At 44.1% G+C, this 25,787-nt stretch overlaps 1 protein-coding gene across 1 annotated transcript in view; it reads right to left on the minus strand.

Moving 5' to 3' along the window:
• ADAR (adenosine deaminase RNA specific) overlaps positions 1-25,787 on the minus strand; it is a gene marked incomplete in the record, with an annotated part of 1,768,745 nt that overhangs the window by 1,651,809 nt on the left and 91,149 nt on the right. Inside the window, 1 exon segment of the mRNA XM_044079403.1 lies at positions 5,180-6,651. Within this exon segment, the coding sequence (XP_043935338.1) occupies positions 5,180-6,558 (1,379 nt within the window).

Raw genomic sequence — 25,787 nt, forward strand, 5'->3', positions numbered from 1 at the left:
AACTGTCTTAAAAGAGGGTCAGAGAATAAAGGAGGATCAGTGTTGTATTCTGCAGAAATGGCTGAGGCACTGATTTTGATGGAGGAGAACGAAAGTCCACTGCTTAGTAGTTCAGCCAAATATTGTAGTATTTGAGGTAAATTCAGTTTTCCAGGGTTCTGGCCCTTTTTCTCATTCCAGACACAAAAACGTTTCCATTTTGCGGAGTAAGCTTTTCTAGTTGATGGCCTTCTGGCCTCCAAAATGACATCCTGCACCTCCTTGGAGAGTAGGGCCTGCTGTGATGCTAAGGAATCTTCCATGCGGCTAGATTGAGTGTTTTTAGCTGACTGTGAAGAGTTTTGAAGCTGTGCTGAGTCAGAAGAAGAGGCATTAGAGGCAGGGTCCATGAGTCAGGCTCCTCAGGAGTGGGTACCAGTGTTGCCTTGGCCAGTCCGGAGCAATGAGGATCATCTTCGGTCTGTCTGCTCTGGTCTTAAATAGGACTTTGAGCAGCAGAGGAAGAGGCAGGAAGGCATAAACTGTGATTAATGTCCAGCTGAAAGAGAGCGTCCACTCTCCAGGCCTTTGGGTGTAAGGTCCTTGAGCAGAATTTTGTCAATTGATGATTTTTGTGGGAGGCAAAGAGATTTATGTCTGGCCTTCCCAATTCTTGGATTATTTCTGTAAAAACTTTTGGATGCAACATCCATTTGTGTGGATCTGTCATATTCCTGCTTAGGTTGTCTGCCAGCGTGTTTTCCTTGCCTGGCAAGTACTGTGCTTGTAGTTCCATTTGTAAATCCATGGCCATGTTCCAAAGTGATATGGCCAGTCTGCATAGGGGATAGGAATGTGTTCCTCCCTGCTTGTTTATGTACCACATAACTGTGGTGTTGTCCGTTCTTATCAATAGTTGACCTGGTTGTAGAAGGTCCTTGAAAGCTATAATAGCATTTATTACTGCTAGCATTTCTTTTTGATTGATGTGAAGGTGCTTTTCTTTTTGGGACTATTTGCCCTGAATGCACCGGTTTGTCATGTGCGCCCCCCAGGCGTAGTGCGAGGCGTCTGTTGTGATGACTATTTGCTTGAGGCTTGCTGAATGGAAGACCTGTGTTTGCTTGACATGCTTGAGCCCACCACAGAAATTCCTTTTGCAGACATGGAAGTAGTGGTATTATTGTTTCCAAACTGTGGCTGTGTTGAGACCATATGTTTTTTAGGTACCATTGTAGTTCTCATATGCAGCTTTGCACATGGGATTAGCAAGATGCAAGATGCCATGAATCCCAGAGCCTGCAGGATTTTCCTTGCAGTCAGCCTGGTGCAATTTGCCAGTGTTTTGAAATATTGAATTAGTTGCCCCTGCTTCTCTGGCGTGAGGTAGGCCATCTGGGTATGTGTGTCCAAAATGTCACCCAGGAAAATTATATTTCGAGAGGGTATTAGCCTTGATTTCTTTTTGACTGTGTATCCCAGAGAGTTTAATAACATTATTACATAAGCCAGATGTTTCAGAATAATGTGCTTGCTGTCCGCTTGGATCAGGCAGTCGTCCAAATAAGGGTATATTTGTATCCCTTGAAGTCTGCAGTAGGCAATTACTGATGCCAGGCATTTCGTGAATACTCTGGGTGCAGTAGATAAGCCAAAGGGCAATGCAAAGAATTGATAATGGGTTGAACCTGCAAGAAATCTGAGGCATCTTCTGCAATTTTGTCTGATTGGGACATGCAGGTATGCCTCCTTGAGGTCCAATGTTACCAGCCAAGACTCCTTGCCCAGCATGGGAAGAAGTTGCTGTAGAGTGAGCATCTTGAATTTTGGTGCAGTAGGAATGTGTTTAGGATGGAAAGATCCAAAATAGGTCTCCAATCTTTTCCCTTCCTTGGCACCAGAAATAGCCTGGAATAAAAACCTTGACCTTGTTCATGTGTATGTACCTCTTGAATAGCTTTCATGTTTATAAGATCTGAAATTTGCTTTTGTGCCTCTGCCCTTTGATTGTTTGGCAGTTTTGGCATGCCTCTCATTTTTGGAAGGGTATGAAAGTGGAATTTGTAGCCTCTGTTTATAATGTCCAGGATCCATTTGGCCTTTGTGACATGCCAATTTTTTGAGAATAGTGCCAGCTTTCCTCCTAAGGGGGCTGCCATTTGAGACCTGGTTGGCATGCAAAGGGGAAAGTCATTGGGTTTGCTTTCTGAAAGATTGTGAGTTGTCCTCGCCACCTTTTTGTGTAGGAGCTTGCCATTGTCTGCCTCTGTACGATCCTTGTGGTTGTCCTCTGCCCCTCGGGCGCCTGTATCTGCCTCTTTGGGGTCTGTCCGTGGCAGGAAAGGACCAGTTTTTGGAAGGCCAATTTCTACTAAAACGTGGTGGTTGAACTTGCAGAAATTCTTTCACAGTTTGCATTGATTTAGCTTTTTCCTCCATTTTTCGTAATACTTCCTCGGCATTTGCCCCAAATAGTGCATCCTTTTGAAGAGGGGCGTCTAGTAATTTAGCTTTGACATGATCAGGCAAGGTTTGTTCCTTGAGCCAAGCATGCCTGCGTATGACTGAGCCTGTAACAGTAGCTCTACATGAGGCCTCTAGAGCATCAAAACCACATTGTAAGGTATGTTTACCTACTTGTTCTGCACTATGCATCAAATCCTGCAACTCCTTCAAGTCTGGTTGTTCAGGTTGTGACATTTTACTTTTCAATTGAGATAACAGAAACTGTTGGTATTTTAGCATATGAAACTGACAGTTTAAGGCCCTCATGGTTAAGGTAGCCGAGGTATATACCTTTTTCCCCCACCTTTCTAAGGATCTGGAATCTCTCTCGGAAGGCAATGGATTTTTGGCAGTGGAGGCCTTAACTCCATTGGGTCCCTGTGAGATGGTTTCTAGGTCAGCAGCATGGCTTTTGTAAAGAAATTGGTGTGAGTCAGGAACCCTGTAGTACCTGTCAGGCTTAACTGGAGCTGGAGGTAGAGAGTCCGGGTTAAGGCAGGCCTCCGAATACACATCCAGGATGTCTAAGACAGGAGGTATAGCCACAGGCCTGTGTGCTGAGGTAGCAAGAGAAAATCCCCAAGCCTTTTCTTGGAATCTGAGTACTCTTGGCCTTCCCAATGGAAGTGTTCCCTTAAGGTATGCAAGGTTTCCCCAAATGAGTAATCCTCGGGGGGGGGGGGGGACAGAGGAAATGGACTCCTCTGCATCAGAATCTTCAAAAGGGGAGTAAGAATGTTCCTGTTCATCAGAGTGCTCTGAAATAATGGAGGCCTGGTCAGAGGAGGGGGATTCTTCCTCCACTCTGGGCCTTTTGTCCGGGGGGGGGGGGGGTTTGAGAACCCCTGATAAGAGTAACTAAATCCTCAGCCATTTTAAGCATCCGTTTTTTAGGCATGGGGCCTGGAGAAGGGCCCTGTGTAGCTTGTCTCTTAGAATGCATGGCTGCTTCAGACTTAGTGAAAGCCTTGATGGAAAAAGAAGAGGAAGGTCTGAAGACACCTTGAGAGGAGGCAGACTTGTCTACATTTTGAGTTTCACCACCAAGAGTGGCTTCGGTATCTGTAGTCGGGGTGTGGGCCGAGGAGCCTGCGACCTCGGGCACAGTAGACACCGCCAATGAAGTGTTGTTGGTAGGCAGGGGCTGCGTAAGCACCTCGCTGAGAACCGGACCACCTGTAGTCGGCTTTGGCGTGGTGTCGGTAGAGGCCGTGGACCTCGTGTGTCGGTCCCTATCTTTGCGTTTTTTTAGACAAAACTGGAGTCGGAGTATCCAACGACATAATATAGTAAAATTTTTTGCCAAAATAGTGCTGAGCGAACTGCGCCCGACGTTTAATGGTGCGTTTGTTGAATGTAGCACAAAAACGACAGACCGAGACGTCGTGGTCTGGGCCTAAGCAAGGAATGCAGAGGGAATGAAAATCCTTATGCGGTATTTGCTTCCCACATGAAATACAATTATTAACTTTGTCTGACATCAGTCTAAGGCAAGAAAAGTTTCCCCAATGGGGTACTTAGCTTTCAAGAAGACTTCGGTTGCAAAATTTTCGTAATTTCAGGAGCTGGCCGACCGGCACTTGCGAACTGCTTCGGGCATTGCGCGGCAAGAAAGACTGAAGAAAATGGTGTCTGCTGGTTCTTGTACTCCTGTCACACTGACAGCACAGCAGCTCTGGACCCATCCAAGGTAGAGACATCTGCACGCTCCGTAGTCAAAGAAAAGTCTTGCGGCATACCGGACTCTGAACGGGTATTGGTAGCTGCCTGCATCGAAGCAGGCATCAGGGGCTGCGAAAGCACCTCACCGAGTACCGGTGAACTGACTAGCTTAACGGAAGCGTAGTCAGCAGTTCTGGGCCTGTGCAGTCTGTCTCTGTCTTTATCCTTACGTTTTTTTGGAAGATCGGTAGTCGGATGGCTTACCAAAGAAATTTCGGAAGACAGAGAGCGAGAGAAAGTATTTAGCTACGATAAGGGCCCAATGACGAATAGTTCGGGCATTGAACAAGGCACAAAACCGACAGCAAGGGACATTGTGGTCTGGGCCTAAACAGGTGATGCAGTAAGAATGGAAATCTCTGTGTGGTATTTGCTTTCCACAGGCGAGACAACTGTTAACATTTTCCGACATCGGTTAGAGCACGAAAAAAGAATCCCCAATGGGGTACTTAGTTTTATAAGACTTCAGGATGATTCAATTCAGAAACGAAAACTCAGGCAGCGGCCGACCAGCACTCGTGCGAACTGCTTTTGCTTCGGTCTTCTCAGCAAGAAAGACTGGTGTAATGGCACCAGCTGCTTGTTTTTATACCCCTGACGACCTGACAAGTCCTGGAGCGACAGTGAAACACGAAGAACATCTAGGGGCACAGTGTTTTATGGAAGGGTAAAATTCAGGATCTACAGACTGACAGCACTGACAAAAAGCTAGATCAGCTCTGACAAGAATCTCAGAACCCAAAAGCTGGATTGAACAGATGGATGAAGTAGTTAATTTTCTTTTAACTTACCAAATGTCAATTATTTTCTACATATTAAATAAATACTTGACCTCGTTTTAATGCACTTAATGAACTTCAATGTTTTCAAAAAGAAATTTTATCTGAAAGTCATTTCATTGACTATGAACACAACACACTATCAATGAGTCACATTAAATTATTCTCTACGCAATCTGTTTATTTCATCTTACCTTGGTTGGTGGGATGGACCACTCTGCTGAAGCAAAATTAATTCACATGACTTTAAAGAATACTGAGCATACTCCATAAGTCCACTAATAGGATTCTTCTCATAGCAAGCAATCAGCTTCTGCAGCTCTTCCTTTTTGAGTTCTTCTTCTGTTTTAGGGGCAACCAGGTCAGAAGACATTACTGGGAGCACCACCGTATGTGGATCTATTACATTTAAGCCTACTGGAATGTCATCAGATGCCCACTGACAATTTTGAAGTGTATCACAGTCCAAACCAGGAGATGACAGGTCAATGCCCTTTTCACCTCCAGCATCAACAGGAGGAGTTTTTACACTACCATTCTCTACTTCATTTTCATGCTTCACAACTTGACCATTCGCTACATTATCAGTGGCTTCTGCACTGCTACATGCTACGTCAGTTTCTGCGAGGACAGAAATCTCTTCTTTCATCTCTTCTTCATCATCATCTTTATCCTCTACTTTCATCTCTTCCTCGACACTGTCATCCTTTTTCTCAATCACTTTCTTTCTCTTCTCCAGTCTCTGACGTTTTTTGTCAGATAAGGCCCACGTAAGAGGGTTTGAATTTTCCTTACGTACATCACCTTGCTTCTCTAAATTATAGAGAGTATTGTTGACATCTTTGGCCTTCTTTAAGCCAATGTTCTTAGCAATATTAAGTGCTGAAGAACTGTCAACACTTAATAGATATTCACATATCTTTTCTTTTAATTCTGCCATGTCTAACTCTGTCTCCTCTTCTTTTTCTGATTTGTCACTGTATAAACAATCACAAGACTGCTGCTCTGAATATTTATTAACTGATCTCTCTACTCCTTCTTGTCTATCAGAATACTGGACTGTTGATGTAGATGTTACACTATTCCAAAGAGGTGGGGCTGCCTCAATTTTTTCAACTTGCCCTGTTTTCAATAGTCTGTACAAGTGATGATTAACTTGTTTTTTATTAATTCCAAGGTGTTTACAAATAGAACGAGCAGTAAGCGGTTCCCTTTGTTCTTTTAAAACAGTCAGAATATCTTCTTTATCAATGACCCCAAGGCTCAGTTTTTGGAGACTGGAGGAAAGTGCATTAATTTTCTGACTGTACCTGTTACTGCTGGAACTGAATGGTTGGACACGGTTACAGAACGCTGAATAACTCAATGTATTTCTTACTGCAGAGGTTCCAGGATTCTGCAGTTCTAAGTAAGCGTCTGCTCGATGACCTCTGAGAAATTCTACTTGAGTACTTTTATACAAAGAATTGTTATAATCAGAAACAAAAGAATTCTGGCAATGACTGGCACTCCAGTTGGGATTCTTCCTGTAAGGGTAGCGTGAGCCTCTGTCTCCACCGCCACCTATGCTCATAACTTGAGCAAAGAACAAAATATGGCCCTTGTTGGTACAGGCACAAGGACTTCTCTGGCTGGCTCCCCAACTTCACGAAGTCAGTGTAGAGATCTGCAAAACAAACACATAGATAAGAATCCCAAAGAAAAAAAAATTATGGACATCAGAAATGCACAATGCTAATCTCTCAACTACATACATAATTGAAGTTCAGAACATGATCACTCAAATTACTACTGGGAAAACAAATGACAAACACATTTACTCTACCAGCACAAATCAAAACCATTTTTCCCCTCACAATGGGAAAACAAACCCTGCACATGGCAAAACACTGTGGAAGGGGGGGGGGGACGACGACTCCCCAAAGGCATGCACAAAAATCATGATCAAGCAAGTTTTTGCTCTAGTATAAGCAAGCTATTTCCAAGGAACCACTGTGTAAGGAAGCCAACAGCCTTCATAACTATTTGTTCCACCAACACTAACTTCGCAATGAATAAAGGTAAAAGAAACTCATTTTCTTCAAATCAGTGTTCAAATCTGTTTTTTTTTTTAAACACCAATGCTATAAGAGGTTTTCCTCAGCTGGTTTTAGGATACTGCTGCAAACATCAATTCAAATTTGTTCCTTTTTTCCCCACTGTGGGGAACAAAGCCTCTCAAAACATCCCTTCCCCCACATCCCTTACTTAATATGATCAATGCTGAGAATTCTGCACCTCATGGAAGAAATAATTCTCCTTTTCAAATGACCCCAGTTCATAGTGCCTTTTGGCACTCAGTGCAGTCTCCAACTCACAGCATTCTTAAGTGTATACTTGACTTCTCAACTAAATTCCTTCATTCAAGACTTCAGAGGCTAGACAGTAACACGGTATTAAATGGTCAGCAATAATTCAGCCAGCTGCAACACCAGTTGTATTACCAGACTAAAACATGACATTACAGCACATTTTTTTTGTGTACAGTTTCAATGTCAAATAGGCCACACCCAGCAATCTAGTTTCTGAAGCTAAACTGCCAGGAATTTTAAACAGCTGATTACTGCAATGTATGTTCATTAAAGCTAACTAATTCCAGATCATTTTTACCATATGAAAACTTGAGATACTGGCCTTAACACTAGATTCACAGAAATATTTAGAGTTCTGGCAGTCTAAACAAAGAGCCAACACTAAGGACTGCCAAAAGCACATAACCTTTCCAAGCTACACAGCCCAGTCCATAAGCCCCATAATATGCAAGTCACTGCATAAGCAGAATGCTTTACTTCTGCCCAAGCAGAAGACAGTCCGGTATGAGAAGAATGAGCTCAAACTCTTCAGTACTTCCTGAAAAGCACCCCCCCACCAAGAAACATTTGCCATGGCAACACTTGGAAATCACTTCAGTGACCCATGCATTCATTGCCTGGAACAAAGCTGATATAGAAGGGATTTCCCTCTCTCCATCTCTATTGCGGAGGTTTTAACATAGAATCAGGAGTACTGCTGGTTATCTGTACTCTCCTCGAAACTGAAGAGGGCCTCTGCTCTCTGGGCCAATGCCTATAATCTTGTCCCGGAGACTACATGTAAGACTTTGCAGCATCTCTAAAGGATACTGCATTCTCTGGATGTGCACAGACAGCTTAGATTCTACTTAGACAGAACTAAGCCTCTCAAAGTCTGACCAGCTGCTAGTAAGTTTTGCTGCAGGGGCAGAGGGGAATGCCATTTCAAAGGAAACCATTTCCAGATGGATAGCCCATTGCATCAATTTCTGCTACAAGCGCCATGGAAAACCTACCCCAAGGGGGGATAAGATTACATTCCACCAAGGCTGCATCTACCTCTACAGCACTTCTCGGAGGAGTTCCTACCAGGGACATCCTGGAAGCTGCCACCTGGAGCTCTGTACACACTTTCACCAAGCACTACCATCTGCCTATTGTTTCTAAATCCAGAGCTGAATTTGCCAGAGCAGTCTTACAGGGACTTATTGCTAGCCCCAGTGCTTTTTAACTGCCTCCACCCTTCCTTAGCTTTGGGAAACAACCCAAATGTGATGACTGCAACAGTGAAACACGAAGAACATAGTACAGTTGTGTACACTTCCATAAATGTAGATGTTGGAGTGTATTCACTGTTGCAGTCCTGGTTACCCTCCCTCCAACCCCCAGACTTCTCTTGGCTCTACCTCTCCTTTTTTGTTTGGTATGTAGTATTACCATGTGTCTTTGCTTTTTGCTGGGGGTGTTCCATACCATATAATTGCTTCCCATTGTGGGGGGCAGCTGACATCTGGGGCAAGAAAGTGATGTAATGGCGTCGGCTGCATGTTTTATACCCCTGACGTCATGGAAGAAGCGACAGCATCCGATGCAAAAATCCAAAGACACTGGTATTCAGGCCGGCTGAGGGCTACCTGCAGGCAGATAACCCAAATGTGATGACTGCAACAGTGAAACACGAAGAACATCTTCACCTTGTAGTATATTTAGGGCTCTGTCTCCCTCTCTCCCAGGTACTAGTCTATTTCTACACAAAACAGCAAGATGCACCTTACAGGAAAAGTCCACAAAGATCACCTTGAAATCCTCTGCAAAGCTGGGTTAGACAAAGCCAGAAATGCAAGGATAAGTCTCTGCCAGATCCAGCCTCCTGGCAAACTTGGCAATTACATTAAGTGACATGGACCATAAGGTGTCTTACTCATTTAAACCCCTCCATCAGGCAAGTCCCTTAACCCTGGCAAGAGCCCAAATAGAAAATATTTTCATTTGCCTTTATAGGTCTTAATAAAGGCAGCACAGAGAGAAAAAGAGAAAATTTTTAAAAAATTTTCCATTTCTAGCTAAAAGTCTCAGCCTGACTATTGCTGATCTGTCTGCATTTGATTTTGGAATGAAGTTATTCATTTGAGGTTTGGTTACTTCTATTTTTATCTTTTTCTTGTAATGCATTTTGTTTTAAGTTTTTTTTTTTTGGTTCATTTTACAGTGTTGAGATCTTAGTTGGGGTCAATTAGAAAGAATTATTTTGCAGGCAGTGAATAGCATCCAGCTAATTAGTGGGAGGAACCGAGAAATAGCATTCCTCATTTAGCTACAAATATTTAGTGGCATCTTTATTTACCCGTAGTGCTTGTTTGACTTGCTGTTCTCTGCCTGACTATTGCTGATTTCTATCTGTATTGAATGTTCTCCACTCATCCGCCCTTCTGCTGTTGTACTTTTAAACTTGGGGGCTTTTGACTTGCCCTCCCCAGATATAAATCTGACTTTGAATACTCCTCACAGTCCCATCTCATCAGCTCATTCTACTTAGCACTCAGCTGGGAAGCCCCCCCCCCCCCCCCCAAGTCTTTCAAACTTGAATTATCTTCAGTTTCCTCCCTTCCGACTTAAAAATGCACTTTATTCAGCTGCTTTTACTGTATTTGTGCTTCTGCCTACTTTACTTAGCTCGTTGCTGCACATTCTTAAAAGTGTTCAGTTGCATTTAATCTGCTGCATTTATCACTGCTTGTTAACAGGCTGTTTACATTGTAACTGAAATTCTAAGCCTCTTGGTTTTGATTTAAGCACTTGGGCTTCAAACTAGTTATCTTACATAAGGAAGGTTTGTGGTCTACACTCTTGTGGAAGAGGTATCTTACACCCTTCCGAGTTGAGAATTGCTGGTTGAAAGCTTACTGCATCTGTTGCTCTAAAAGTGTCTTTGTTCTGATTTAAGCATTTGGACTCCAACTTTTATATTAGGAGGATTTGTGGTCTACACTCTTGTGGCATTACTGTCTCAAAAGATTTTTTTCAACTACTAGAGCATCTATTTTGCACACAGCTGAGCAATGATAATCAAGTTCCTAGTCTTACTGACCTATTCAATATTTAAATTTCCCTCACTCCTCCCCAATAGATCAGCAGCAATGAATATACACTTCCTGAATCTCTCTATCGCTGTGGCCAGTCTGGCTGAGATGGGCATTCTGAAGCATTAGAGCAATTGCCTTATGTATACTAACAACCCAGTTATTCTTAATAAAACAGATGCAAGTATGCAGAAGGTGTAAATACACTTTAATGCTGGAGGCAAAACTCTCTCCAACAGCCAAAACTAATCCTGCAGAGGCTGTAAAACACCACTTGCACCATGCTTACTGCACATGGAAAAAACTCTTAAATTTAAAACTACGTATGCTGAGGCACTTGCAGGTTTGTTTGTCTATTCGGCTTTTTCCTGGTAAAGGGTCGCCACAGAGGAACTCCGATCCGCTAATGACTGGCAGTAGATTTTTGCAAAACGCCGAGGTGCCAGCTCAACGCCCGACCTTCAACTAAGGCACGCCCATTTACGCACGCATGTCTTTTGAACGCTACCCAACCGCGGGGAGGACATGCAGACTCCACACAGAAGGCACTCCCAAGCCATGCTGAGAATCGAACGGGAGAACCTCTTGCTATGGGGTAACAACGCTACCGCTGTACCGAGCCCCTTGCAGGTAAATCTTCCTAAAACACTAACACCTCTCACAGAGTACAATCAAAGAAAGGGTCCTCAGTCATCACGTAAACACTCCGTTAAAACATCACTCATACCTACACATAGTAACAATGCATCCAATGCCTCTTCTGCTAAGCCCTTAAAGCAAATCAGCACACAGCCAAATTTCCTGTCAGTGGTGACTTTATAATAAGGCACACTGATGTCTCCCTCACCAGACTGATTAAGGAGAGAATCACGGTTAGCAGCCTTTCTGGGGCTAGGATCAGTCAAGTCACACAGACACTCAGGTCATTGGATCACAGGTACCAGTATGACTGTTACAGTCCATGTGGGTGTTAATGACATGAGACGTACCTCCCTTTGACTATATATGGAGCTAGACATGATAGAGACATTGTTGACCGTCTCTCTCTCTCAGGCAGGTATGAGCCTAGAATTGAGCAACATACTACCTTCTCCCAAAGATGATGCCATGTTACCACCAAAAAATAACTTTTAATAATTGGCTTGGCGTGTCAGTCTAAGGAGGTACAATATTTGATGGCCTGGGAGGACAAGGTGTAAAATATGGCTCTAGGTGAGCCATCACGTTGACTAATGTCACCAAATGGACATGGGTATCTGCTGGTGGTAAGTGTGTTGAGGACCCAACATACACCAGTGACCCATGCTAACAGTGGGAGAGGTGTAGGTGCCCTACTGGTGAGTGTGTGCTCAATATAAAGTCCACCAGCCCTGGGTCAATAAGCTACTGGCCAGACTGTGTCCAGGTGTCCAGTCTGGGTTACCTGGGATAACTCTGAGTAAAAGCTGGATGCAAAACCAGTCTAACACTCAGGAGAAGGATGAAGTAAAAAATGTATGGGAATTGTTGTGAGAGGCTTCAGAAGGCAGTGAAGGATATCATCAAAATTAGTGACAGACTCATGGCAATCAGACTCCAGTGTAATCAATAGGCAGTATTCGTAACATCAGCTTATGCCCCACAGCAGGGTTGTGATAGTGAGGGAAAAAAACAGTACATTCATAAAGCAGTTGCAGGACCTACTAGATAAAGCAGGACGATGAGAATTAGTGTTGACAATGGATAACTTGAACTCTCATAACAGGACAGACAGAACAGGATACAAGGGCTGTCTGGGTCCACATGGGTGGGGTACAGGAATAAAGTAGAAGCCATTCTACACCTCTGTCCGGCAAACTGACAGCAGCCAACACATGGCTCAAAGAAAGACCATGACAAGATCGCATACAAGAGTGGCCAAAATGCAACTTAAGATGTACTCCCTCGTAGTAAAGAAAGGGCACTAGTGTAGAATCCGTGATTGCAAAGTCATCCCCAGTGAAAGAGTCATGCAATAGTTTAAGGAATTACTCGGGGCTCTAGTACCCAGGAAGAGGAGGAAATAGGTGGAGCTGAAGAATGACAGTGCCTCAAAACAGCATGTGTGAGGACTACAGAACAGATATGTGGCAGAGCCAGGTATAGAAATACAGTACATAAGGGAAAGCAAGTGGTAGAAAGTAGAAGCCCAAGAAGTCCTCAAAAGAAAGAGTGCAGGAAAAAGTATGAGATAGAAAAGAAGGACCAGGCTAGCAAGGAATACTGGTTGGCTAACAAAGAAGCTAAGAAGTGAGTTGCAATAACAAAGAACAGGGCACTGGAGGCACTCTACCAGCTTTGGGAAAGTGACTATCTTCATCTTTCTGTCTTTGTCTTGCAACCTGATCCAGTTTCTTTATGCCACCTACAGAGTCAGACACCCTTCATAAGGGACGTCAGCAACAACCTGCTCACCAGGCCACAGGACAGCAAAGGCAGACAGGAGTACTTACAGCAGGTTCTGAATGAAGAAAAACCCTCAAAAAGCTGTACTGTCCCAGACAGCCTAAGATGAGAAAAGAGTAGGAGCCCACCCTAGATGAAGTAAGAACAGCACTTAGGAAAATAAAGTCAGGAAAAGCAGCAGGCTCAAATGAGGTCACAGCAGAAAAGATAAAGATGCTGGGTAAGATATTGAAGAAATGTCTCTTGAGGGTACTCACAGTAGTATGAAGAGAATCTGCAGAGGGTGACTGACAAATGGATACACAGTAGTAGAAAGTAAGAAGAGAGACGAGTTCGGATTCAGATCAGAATGCAGCACAACTGACCCGATGTTTGCAGTGAGATAATTAGTTGAAAAGAAGCTAGAAATGAAAAAAAAAAAAAAAAAAGTCCAACAGGGTGTTCCTAAACTTGGAGAAACCAGATGACAAAATCCCTGGGAAGCTGATTTGGGCAGTACTGCTGTGTTTGAAGTCCCAGAAACATTGGTAGAATTAGTGCATGCTATATAAAAGGCCAAAATGACTCAAGTACGAACAATGTTCAATCTTACACGGGTTCTCAGTGGGAGTGGACGTACACCAGAGTTCAGCTCTGAGCCACCGCTATTCGTACTGGTGATGGACTACATTAGCAAACAGGCTGCAGAGGGCAGATCAACAAAGTACCTGTATGCAGACTATGTGGCATTACATGCAGACTGAGCAAGAACTTCAGTTTTGCATTCCATTCACTACCCTTTGCTGAAGGTACATGGGGTGAAACAAAGTACAGATAAAACATTAGTAATGGTGGCAATAGTACAGTTTTGTACCTACCATAAATGTACATGTTAGAGTGCTAATACAGCTGCAGTCATAACAGATGGGTTCTCCTGCCGTCAGGCGGGTCCTCGGTCGGCCAAATTCCAAAGTCTAGGTCCAGTGTCAGTTGTCGTTGCTTCTTCCTTGACGTCAGTGTGACAGGGGTATAAAGGAACCAGCCGACGCCATTTTCTTCAGTTTTTCTTGCCCCAGATGTCAGGTGCCCCCAGAAGGAAGGCAATACATAAATTTGTGTAATAATGCAGTGCAATATAATCAAAATACAATAGTTGCAAGCAAATACATCATAAATGAATACCCCAATCAGGTTGTATGAGCATGTGTTAGTCTATAGGCCTGTCCCAAGAGGGGAAGGAGGGAGGGAAACCTGGACTGCAGCTGTATTAGTACTCTAACATCTACATTTATGGTAGGTACAAAACTGTACTATGTTCATCGTGCATACAGCTGCAGTCATAACAGATGGGTAGAATCCCAAAGCTAAGAAAGGGGTGGTAGGCACTAGGTGGAACTAGGAGGAACTAGGAGGAGCCAAAATGCCCTGCAAGACTGCAGTGGCAAAGCCTGCTCTAGATTTGGAGTATAATGGTAGGTTGTAGTGCTTGGAGAAGGTATGCACAGAACTCCAAGTGGCTGCTTCCAAAATATCCTTGGTAGGAACTCTTCTGGAGGAAGGCTGCAGAGGTGGCTGTGGCCCTGGTGGAATGAGTCCTAATGCCTGTAGGTACAGTTTTGCCATGAAAGGAATAGCAAAAGCGTATGCAGTGGGCTATCCATTTTGAGATTGTCTGTTTGGAGATTGGCTTTCCTTGAGCTCCTACCACATAGGACACAAAGAGCTGTTCTGATTTTCTGAAAGGCTTTGATCTGTCCAAATAATAACACAGTTGTCTGTGGATGTCCAAGGAATGTAGTAATCTCTCCCCTTTGTTTTGAGGATTAGGATAAAAAGTAGGTAAATGTATGGCCTGATTTAAAGCTACCCTGGATACCACTTTAGGCATAAAGGACGGGTTGGTTCGTAAGGAAACACTGTCCTGATGGAAGATGATAAAAGGCTGGACAGCCATGAGAGCCTGTAATTCTGAAACTCTACGAGCTGAGGTGACAGCCAGAAGGAAAGCTGTTTTCCAGGACAAATGTTGCAAATCTGATGAGGCAGCTGGTTCAAAGGGAGGCAAGGTCAGTTTTTCCAGAATGAAATTACGATCCCAAGCAGGTATTGGTTGTTTCCTTGGAGGTCTTAAATTCTTAGCCCCTCTGAGGAACTGTCTTAAGAGAGGGTGAGAGAATAAAGGTGGATCAGTGTTGTATTCTGCAGAAATGGCTGAGGCATGGATTTTGATGGAGGAGAATGAAAGTCCACTGCTTAGCAGCTCAGCCAAATATTGTAGTATTTGAGGTAAATTCAGTTTTCCAGGATCCTGGCCCTTTTTTTCATTCCAGACACAAAACTGTTTCCATTTTGCAGAGTAAGCTTTTCTAGTTGATGGCCTTCTGGCCTCCAAAATGACATCCTGCACCTCCTTGGAGAGTAGGGCCTGTTGTGATGCTAAGGAATCTTCCATGTGGCTAGATTGAGTGTTTTTAGCTGGCTGTGAAGAGTTTTGAAGCTGTGCTGAGTCAGAAGAGGCATTAGAGGCAAGGTCCATGGTGGGGAATGTGTCAGGCTCCTCAGGAGTGGGTACCAGTGTTGCCTTGGCCAGTCCGGAGCAATGAGAATCATCTTTGGTCTGTCTGCTTTGGTTTTCAATAGAACTTTGGGCAGCAGAGGAAGAGGTGGGAAGGCATAAACTGTCATTGATGTCCAACTGAAAGAGAGAGTGTCCACTCTCCAGGCCTTTGGATGGAAAATCCTTGAGCAGAATTTTGTCAACTGATGATTTTTGTGGGAGACAGAGATCTATGTCTGGCCTTCCCCATTCTTGGATTATTTCTGTAAAAACTTTTGGATGCAATTTCCATTCGTGTGGATCTGTTATATTCCTGCTTAGGTTGTCTGCCAGCGTGTTTTCCTTGCCTGGCAAGTACTGTGCTTGTAGTTCCATGTGTAAGTCCATGGCCATGTTCCAAAGTGACATGGCCAGTCTGCATAGGGGGTAAGAATGTGTGCCTCCCTGTTTATGTACCACATAACTGTGGTGTCCGTTCTTATCAATAGTTGACCTGGTTGTAGAAGGTCCTTGAAAGCTATAATAGCATTTATTACTGCTAGCATTTCCTTTTGATTGATGTGAAGGTGCTTTTCTTTTTGGGACCATTTGCCCTGAATGCACCGATCTGTCATGTGCGCCCCCCAGGCGTAGTCCGAGGCGTCTGTTGTGATGACTTGGTTTGCTTGAGGCTTGCTGAATGGAAGACCTGTGTTTGACATGCTTGAGCCCACCACAGAAATTCCTTTTGCAGACATGGAATTAGTGGTATTATTGTTTCCAAACTGTGGCTGTGTTGAGACCATATGTTTTTCAGTTACCATTGTAGTTTCCTCATATGCAGCTTTGCACATGGGATTAGTAAGATGCAAGATGCTATGAATCCCAGAGCCTGCAGGACTTTCCTTGCAGTCAGCCTGGTGCAATTTGCTAGTGTTCTGAAGTACTGAATTAGTTGCCCCTGCTTCTCTGGCATGAGGTAGGCCATCTGGGTGTTTGTGTCCAAATTGGCATCCAGGAAAATTATCTTCCGAGAGGGTATTAGCCTTGATTTCTTTTTATTGACTGTATCCCAGAGAGTTCAACAACATTATTACATAAGCCAGATGTTTCAGAAGAATGTGCTTGCTGTCCGCTTGGATCGGGCAGTTGTCCAAATAGGGGTATGTTTGTATCCCTTGAAGTCTGCAGTAGGCAATTACTGATGCCAGGCATTTCGTGAATACTCTGGGCGCAGTAGATAAGTCAAAGGGCAATGCCGAGAATTGATAATGAGTTGAACCTGCAAGAAATCTGAGGTACCTTCTGCAATTTTGTCTGATTGGGACATGCAGGTATGCCTCCTTGAGGTCCAATGTTACCAGCCAAGACTCCTTGCCCAGCATGGGAAGAAGTTGCTGTAGAGTGAGCATCTTGAATTTTGGTACGAGTAGAAATGTGTTTAGGATGGATAGGTCCAAAATAGGTCTCCAGTCTTTTCCCTTCCTTGGTACCAGAAATAGCCTGGAATAAAAACCTTGACCTTGTTCTTGCGTAGGTACCTCTTGAATAGCTTTCATGTTTATGAGATCTGTAATATGCCTTTGTGCCTCTGCCCTTTGATTGTGTGGCAGGTTTGGCATGCCTCTCATTTTTGGAAGGGTGTGAAAATGGAATTTGTAGCCTCTGTTTATAATGTCCAGGATCCATTTGTCCTTTGTGACAATATGCCAATTTTTTGAAAATAATGCCAGCTTTCCTCCTAAGGGGGCTGCCATTTGAAACTTGGTTGGCATGCAAAGGGGAAAGTCAATGGGTTTGCTTTCTGAAAGATTGCGAGTTATCCTCACCACCTCTTTGTGTAGGGTGCTTGCCATTGTCTGCCTCTAAACGATCCTTGGGATTGTCCTCTGCCCCTCGGGCGCCTGTATCTGCCTCTTTGGGGTCTGTCCGTGGCAGGAAAGGACCAGTTTTTGGAAGGCCAATTTCTACTAAAACGTGGGGGTTGTACCTGTAGAAAATCTTTCACAGTTTGCATTGATTTAACCTTTTCCTCCATTTTCCTTAATACCTCCTCAGCATTAGCACAAAATAGTACATCCTTTTGAAGAGGGGCGTCTAGTAATTTAGCTTTGACATGATCAGGCAAGGCTTGTTCCTTGAGCCAGGCATGCCTACGTAGGACTAATCCTGTAACAGCAGCTCTAGAGCATCAAAACGACATTGTAAGGTATGCTTACCCACTTGTTCTGCACTATGCATCAAATCCTGCAACTCCTTCAAGTCTGGTTGTTCAGGTTGTGACATTTTACTTTTCAATTGTGATAACAAAAACTGTTGGTATTTTAGCATATGAAACTGACAGTTTAAGGCCCTCATGGTTAAGGTAGCCGAGGTATATACCTTTTTTCCCCACCTTTCCAAGGATCTGGAATCTCTCTCGGAAGGTAATGGATTTTTAGCAATGGAGGCTTTAACTCCCTTGGGGCCCTGTGAGATGGTTTCTAGGTCAGCAGCATGGCTTTTGTATAGAAATTGGTGCGAGTCAGGAACCCTGTAGTACCTGTCAGGCTTAACTGGAGCTGGAGGTAGAGAGTCCCGGTTAAGGCAGGCCTCCGAGTAAACATCATCTAGGATGTCCAAGACAGGAGGTATAGCCAGAGGCCTGTGCTGAGGTAGCAAGAGAAATTCCCTAAGCCTTTTCTTGGAATCTGAATAATCTTGGCCTTCCCAGTGGAAGTGTTCCCTTAAGGTATGCAAAGTTTCCCCAAATGAGTAATCCTCAGGGGGGGATACAGAAGGGATGGACTCCTCCGCATCAGGGGGGGATACAGAAGGGATGGACTCCTCCGCATCAGAGTCTTCAAAAGGGGAGTAAGAATGTTCCTGATCATCAGAGTGCTCTGAAATAATGGAGCCCTGATCAGAGGAGGGGGAATCTTCCTCCATTCTGAGCCTTTTGTCCGGTGGGGGCCGAGAACCTCGGATAAGAGTAATTAAATCCTCAGCTATTTTAAGCATCTGTTTCTTAAGCATGGGGCCTGGAGATGGGCCCTGTGTAGCTGGTCTCTTCGAGTGCATGGTAGCTTTAGACTTAGTGAAAGTCTTGATGGAGAAAGAGGACGGTCTGAAGACACCTTGAGTGAAGGTGGACCTGTCCACATTCTGAGTTTCAACGCCAAGAGTGGCTTCGGTATCTGTAGTCGGGGTGTGGGCCGAGGAGTCTGCAACCTCGAGCACAGGAGACACCATCAAAGAAGTGTCGCCGGTAGTCAGGGTCTGCAAAGGCACCTCGCTGAGAACGGGACCATGTGTAGTTGGCTTTGGCGTGGTGTCGGTAGAGGCCACGGACCTCGTGTGTCGGTCCTTATCTTTGCGTTTTTTTTAGACAAAACCGGAGTCGGAGTATCCGACGACATAATATAGTTAAATGCTTTCCCAAAATAATGCTGGGCGATCTCTGCCCGACGCTTAGTGCGTTTGTTGAATGTAGCACAAAAGCGACAGACCGAGACGTCGTGGTCTGGGCCTAAACAAGGTATACAGAGGGAAAGGAAACCCTTATGCGGTATTTGCTTCCCACAAGAAATACAATTATTAACTTTGTCTGACATCGGTCTGAGGCAAGAAAAGTTTCCCCAATGGGGTACTTAGCTTTTAAGAAGACTTCGGTTTCCAAATTTTCGTAATCTCAGAGCTGGCCAACCGGCACTTGCGAACTGCTTCTGCTTCGGGCACCGCGCGGCAAGAAAGACTGAAGAAAATGGTGTCGGCTGGTTCCTTTATACCCCTGTCGCACTGACGTCAGGGAAGAAGCGACGACAACCGACGCTGGGCCTAGACTTTGGAATTCGGCCGACCGAGGACCCGCCTGACGGCAGGAGAACCCATCTGTTATGGCTTCAGCTGTATGCACGATGAACATCTGGGGAAATCAGAAGCTGAAAACATAGAAGGGAAGATAGTGCAACTGGTTAATAGCGTGAAGTACATGGGAGGGGTGGTTGACAGTAAGGGAAGTCTGAATGAAGAGGTCAAAACTAGAATCAAAGGGGCTGCAGCCAACTGGCCTAGAGTGTCATGTGTAGTGTATGACAAAAGAATGCCAAAGAAGCTGAATATTAAAGTGTACATAACAGTGGTGCAATCAGTACTACTGCATGTTACAGAAACGTGGGCAGTAAAGGCAAAACAGATGAGATAGCTAGAGGTGACGGAAATAAAGTGCCTGAAAAGGGCGGTAGGATGCACACAGAAGGACAAATGAAGAAATAAGGACATAAGAGCAGAAGACAAAGTAGCTCCAGTTGCAGAAAAGATCAGAGAGAGCAGATTACAGTGGTTTGGGCACGTGCAGATAAAAGACAATCTGATGGAGGTGATTTTGGACAGACAGGAAGAAGGTAAGAGAAAACAAAGGTGCCCACCAAAGAGGTGGATGGATTGTGAAAGAAGATCTGCAGCAGTAAGGCATGAGTGTTGTAAGAAGGCAGGACTGTGGCACTGGAGAGAGATGGCAACAGTTAACACAATACCCCGAACCCATGTAGAAAATGGGGAAATGGGGGTGGGGGGTTGATGGGAGGACACGGTTGAAAGACCACACTGCGTTGCCAGGGATTGTCTGCACTTATTCCCTCTAGACTTTCGGACACTGGCAAAGACCTTTTCCACCCCCATAGTCCATTTTTGAAGCAATACCAAACTGATACACCTACCAACTTACTTGAACCTATGAAGGAATATCTGAAGGTGGCACTGCTCAATGCTACACGTTTTAACAAGAAACTCCAATCCCTACATCTCTTCCTCTCTGGAGAGAGTAGATCTCTGTGCAGTAAGAGAGACATGGTTTAAAGTCGCACAGGATACCACTGTAATGTAATATCATATTGACTTTCATACCTTTAGACCAGCTACTGTACAGGAGGGAATTAAAGGTAGAGTCGACTCAGTCTATATTAAAGCCAACTTCACATGCAGCCAGGATTGCCAGACGTCCCTATTTGGGCGGGACTGTCCCAAGTTCAGCAGCCTGATCCAGAGTCCCACCCTGCCGGTTAAAATCCCGGCCACCCTCCGCTTTTTTTTTTTGATTGGCCCGTATACCTGGCATACGGGCCAATCAAAAATTGCTAAACACGGAGCTTCTTGTGTTCCGCATTAAACACGAGAAGCTCCGTGTTTGATTGGCCCATATGCCGGTATACTGGCCAATCAAAAATTGCTAAACACGGAGCTACTTGTGTTGAATGCGGAACTGCAGTGCATTAAACACGAGAAGCTCCGTGTTTAGTGCAGAGCTACTGTTCTTTAATGTGGAACTGGTTTTTTTTTTTTTTTTGTCCCTACCTGGGGGGGCTGGAAATCTGGCAACCCTGCATGCAGCCTAGTGGAGTGCATGACCCCACTGGAACTCACACATGTACATCTCATCATAAACAGGGTCTCATACCATATCCTTGCAACGTACAAGTCCGCCTTCATCTCCCATGAGACCCTTACTACCTATCTCAATGCACTACAGTCCCTTCATCATTCATCCCAATACGATATTAATAGGATCTCCACAATCCCTCTACAGATTGTGAATCCTATACCACTTCTAATGCACAAGCGCAGCAATTCCTAAACTTTGTTAATACCACCAACTGTTGGTCCATTCTCCTGCCAATGGTAGGAACATCCCTGACCAATGTTACTCACCCAATGCAATGCCTTCACTCATTAGATCTGACCATAAAGCAGTATTTGAAAAAAAATAATTCAGTGGACCCAGCGAAACCAAAAACCTTTAGGAACTATTCCAAGGCTAACTTCTCTCTACTAAGCAACGCTTTGGCTAAATTCCAAGCACCCCCAAAACCCAGGAAATACAACAGCACATGCTGAACTATTTACAAAATCTCTGTACAGCCATACTGATAGCAGTACAGATCAAGTTGTACCCACTAGTACTAAGAATAAGGCAAACTCAAAAGACAGGGCACCCTGGTAAAATCAGTTATATAACAAAAGAAATAAATCTTGGCCAAGTGTGTGAAGAACAAAGCTGTACATACTAAACGCCTTCTGACCAATCTGAACAGGCAACTAAGAGGGTTAATTAATATGTCAAAGGCTAAATTTGAAGAAAAATAGCTTCTCAGGTAAAGGACAACCACAAAGCTTTCTAAAGATATGTCCGTAATCTCAGGGGAAATGCACAATGGGCAGAACTTATTGTAAATGGCATCACCCACACTGGTCCAGAGCCCATTGCCAACCTTTTGGCTCACAGGTTCAACTCGCATCCCCCCCCCCCCCGCCCACTCCCCTAAGTAGTAAAAAGGAAATGATGCATACCACAGTACAACAGAAGAAAGAAACTGTTGCAGAAAAAGGTGAAGTCAAAGACTGGAAAAACTCTCAGCCTCAAAAAAGGAAGAATTGTGGCAGACACTAAAAACAATTACAAAGCCTTCTGTAGCTATATCAAGAACCTCCAAGGCAATACCCAAATTTGCTCTGAGATGCTGCACAATGGTAACTCCTATACTGAGCCAACAGATATTGCCAACATACTGGCTGACAGATTCAGTGCCAACTTTACCCCCCCCCCCCCCCAAAGGACCAATCATAATACCGGAAGAATGCCAGGCACCCAGTATTACTGCAGCATAGATTAAAGCTGCATTGTCCAATGCCAAGAATACAGCTTCCATGGGACCCAATAATATCCCTGGATGTGTTCTACATGAACTACAAAGCTAACTTGCACCCCATGTGTGCCCTGTTCAGTCACAGCCTCACCTCAGGCTTTTGTCCCTACCGAATGGCGCACTGCTACAGTCATCCCCTCTCCATAAAAGGGGGAGTGACTACAGACCCCGGGAATTATCATCCCATTAGCCTGACAAGTCTGATATGTAAAGCTATGGACCCGATTACCAAAGATATAAGAAATCTCCAAACTCTAGATCCCACGCAATTTGGCTTTGTGAAAGGGAGATCATGCCTGCTCAACCTGGTTGACTGAGTCAGTCACCAGGGCTGTGGATGAAGGTAAGGCAGTGCATACAGCCTACCTCGATCTGGCCAAGGCCTTTGATACCATTCCTCACTCAAGAATTACTGATAAACTCACCAAACTAGGCGTCAACCCCTATATCACTAGGTGGGTTGCAAACTGGTTCACAGATAGAACACAGTGTGAAAGCAGTGGACTCCAAGTCAGACTGCCGACCAGTCACAAGTGGAGTCCCACACGGATTGGTCCTAGGTCCTCTCCTGTTCAGCATCTAATTATCAGAAGTCCAGGCCAACACAAAGGGACTCTGGCTGACTAAGTTCACAGATGACTGCAAGCTGGGAGCCATTACTAACTCCCCAAATGATGCAGACATCCTACAGAAAGGCCTCACTGAGACGAATGATTGGTGTCGAAATCATGGCCTTAACCCTTAATGGCAAAACATGCGTAGTCATCCCCTTTGGTAAAAACTCAGTTCCCACTAATTACCACATCGATGGGAGCCCACCGAACACTGAAGGCATTTTAAGAGATCTGGGGGTGCAGACTGACAGCAACCTCTCCAACCACCACAATGCCACTGTGGTCAGAAAGTCCTTCTATGTGGCACATCTCATTACCAAGGGTTTTGCATCCAGGAAGAAAGAGGTAATAGTCTCTCTCTACTCTTCCCTCATTAGACCAATTATAGAGGGTAATGCCCCATTTGGCATGTACCTCACTAAACACCTAAGATGCTAGTCACTAGCACAGTCCCCCAGGGCTTGGTACCGGGCCCGCTCCTTTTTGAAATCTATTTCTCTGAAATGGAAGCAAATCATGAAGGTTTATGCTGACTAAATATGCGCACAATTGCAAGCTGGGGGTGGCCATCAACTCCACTACAGACACTAGCGTTCTTCAAGAAGATCCATCTCTGACTAACAAATGGTGCCAAAGCCATGGTCAAACTCAATGCCAAGAAATATAGAATTGTACCCTTTGGAAAGTCAACCATCCCATCTATTTACCATGTTGATAATACTCAGCTAAGAGTTAACCCGTGGTCAATGATCTGGGTACACACATAGGCAACAGTAGCCTTACCGTCACCACTATGTGGCCACAGTGGTGAGGAAATCCTTTATATTGCGCAACTTAAAAGTAATGACATGGAAACTAGGTCCAAAGTAGTCATTATTCCACTGTACTCTGCCCTTGCCAGACCAGAGTGCAATGCTCCCTTTGGTATGCACCTTAGCAGGCATATGCAGCAACTAGAGAGTGACCTCAGAGGTGCCATACAAAAAGAATACAAGCCATAACACTAGAGTGACCACAGAGGTTCCTTAAAAAATACAAGGCATAACAAACCTGCCTTATGCACAAAACTTTAAAGCTCTTTCCTTCTACTCAGTCTCCCATAGACTGCTGAGGGGTGATCTATGCCTGGCTTACAAGGCATCTGCAAACCCCACACTTATGAATCTCCTTCATGATCATAATTCAGAGAGTACCAGAAATACACGGTCTAGGAAACTAAATTTTTCCAAGACATAAACATAACATGCTGGACAGACACGTGTGTCCCTAAGACTGCCCCTTCTATGGAACTGACTTCCCATCCATGTGAAGCAGGGTTTGCCAATTATCCAGTGTAAGCACAACCTAAACTACTGGACGGGGAATAGGAAATTTATACTGGGCCTTGTACCCATGTCCCTTATAGACTTGGGCAACTTATAAATGACTGACCCTCAATGTCATATTTGGATACAGGACATCATTACTCTTTCAGGAAAACTTGGCTAGGCTTAAAAAGACCACCAGGCCATTAGTCTAGTAAAAAATCTATGAAGCTATCAGTCTAAGTGCATGCAGAGCTGTATGGATTCTAACAGAGGTACTGATCAGATATTTATTAAGTGGAAGCCAATTTCAAGGGGGGGGCAAGAGATGTTAATACAGCACTGCAAATCAAACATGTTGGCTGCAAAATCTCTAGCCTTGGAAATACATTTCATTATCAGTACTAATTAAGGAAAGACATACAAGAGGTTTTGAGGGCCGATGCCTCCATTAAGATGTCAAATCTTTTGCCTCTAGGAGATGGAATTTGTAATTCTAACATTGGATATTCACGGATAGTGGAAAACTGGAGTCACATTAGTAGCAATTTGTTAGTTCAGGTGATCTGTCAAGCATGTAGTTCAATAAACATTTATGTTCTTACCATAACGTTCCCTCTGTATTGTCAATCTTCATTCATTCTTGACGGATGGGTTCAGTTCCAAACTCTCTGAACTGACTCGGCCTTTATACATAGTTCGCACCAGCCAAAAACTCTTGAGCTAAGGCTCTAACCACAATGCCTCTCTTCCCATTACCTCAGATTGAATTTGTCCAATAGTCAAGAAAATACAGACGCCATGTCTAAGGTACAACCCTATAACATCCCAGGACTAGGTCCAAACCTACAGGAGTCTCTTGGAGGGGGCAGGAGGGTGGGATGTCAGGAATGAATGAAGATCGAGAACGCAGATGGAATGTTATGGTAAAAACATAACTTCTTTACCTGATGTTGTCAATCTTCATTCATTCTTGACTGATGGAATGAGTCCCCAGCTACTTTAGATCCTGGGCAGCTCTAAGGAAGGATATTCCTGAGCACCATAGAGTCAAAAGATGCTCTTCCCCCGGAGACCATGTCTAATTTGTAATGAGTGAAACAAGTACGTGCAAGTAGCCCATGTTGCAGCTGCACATACGTCTTCCATAGAAGCCCTGGAATGAAAAAACGCTGAAGTGGAAACAGATCTTGTACAATGAGTGCTAACTGTAGTTGTCAGTTTGAGTTTAATTTGATTGTATATAAGGGCAATAGTCTCTAAGCCATTTTGACAAGGTGACCTTTGATACAGTTTTGCCCAATCTGGGTCCTGAACATGATAGAAATAGTTGGTCCGATTTTCTAGAAGATTTCGTTCTGTCCAAGGAAAAATGTACCTGTCTGTGGACGTCCAACAAGTGTAAACAGTAAAATTTGTGAAGACTGGTAAGTCTATGGACTGGTTGATGTTAGAGTCAGATACAACTTTGAGGAGGAGTGTGGGACCGATTCTGAGTGAAACTCCTCCTTTGTGAAAAATGATAAAGGAATGATTCACACAAAGTCTAACTATGAAATTCTCCTAACAGACGTGATAGCCACTAGGAAGAGTCTCTTCAAAGATTAAAACTTGGTCACAAGTAGCTGCTGGCTCAAAGGGCTGTCCAAGTAGACACACTAAGACTAATATCAAATCCCACACTGCTACAGGGACTTTGAATGGGGGGTTTTAAATGCAGAGCCCCTTTAAGAAATATTTTGCATAGACGAGACATCAAGGAATGGTCATCAAAACCATTAGGACTACGAAATGGCAGCCAAATGAACCTTATAGATATAGAGGCCCCCCCATTTCAAATAAGGTAGCTAAATAT

This window comes from Protopterus annectens, chromosome 8.part0 (assembly GCF_019279795.1).
Source record: "Protopterus annectens isolate FY-2018-M chromosome 8.part0, PAN1.0, whole genome shotgun sequence".
In the NCBI taxonomy this organism is placed as follows: domain Eukaryota; kingdom Metazoa; phylum Chordata; order Ceratodontiformes; family Protopteridae; genus Protopterus; species Protopterus annectens.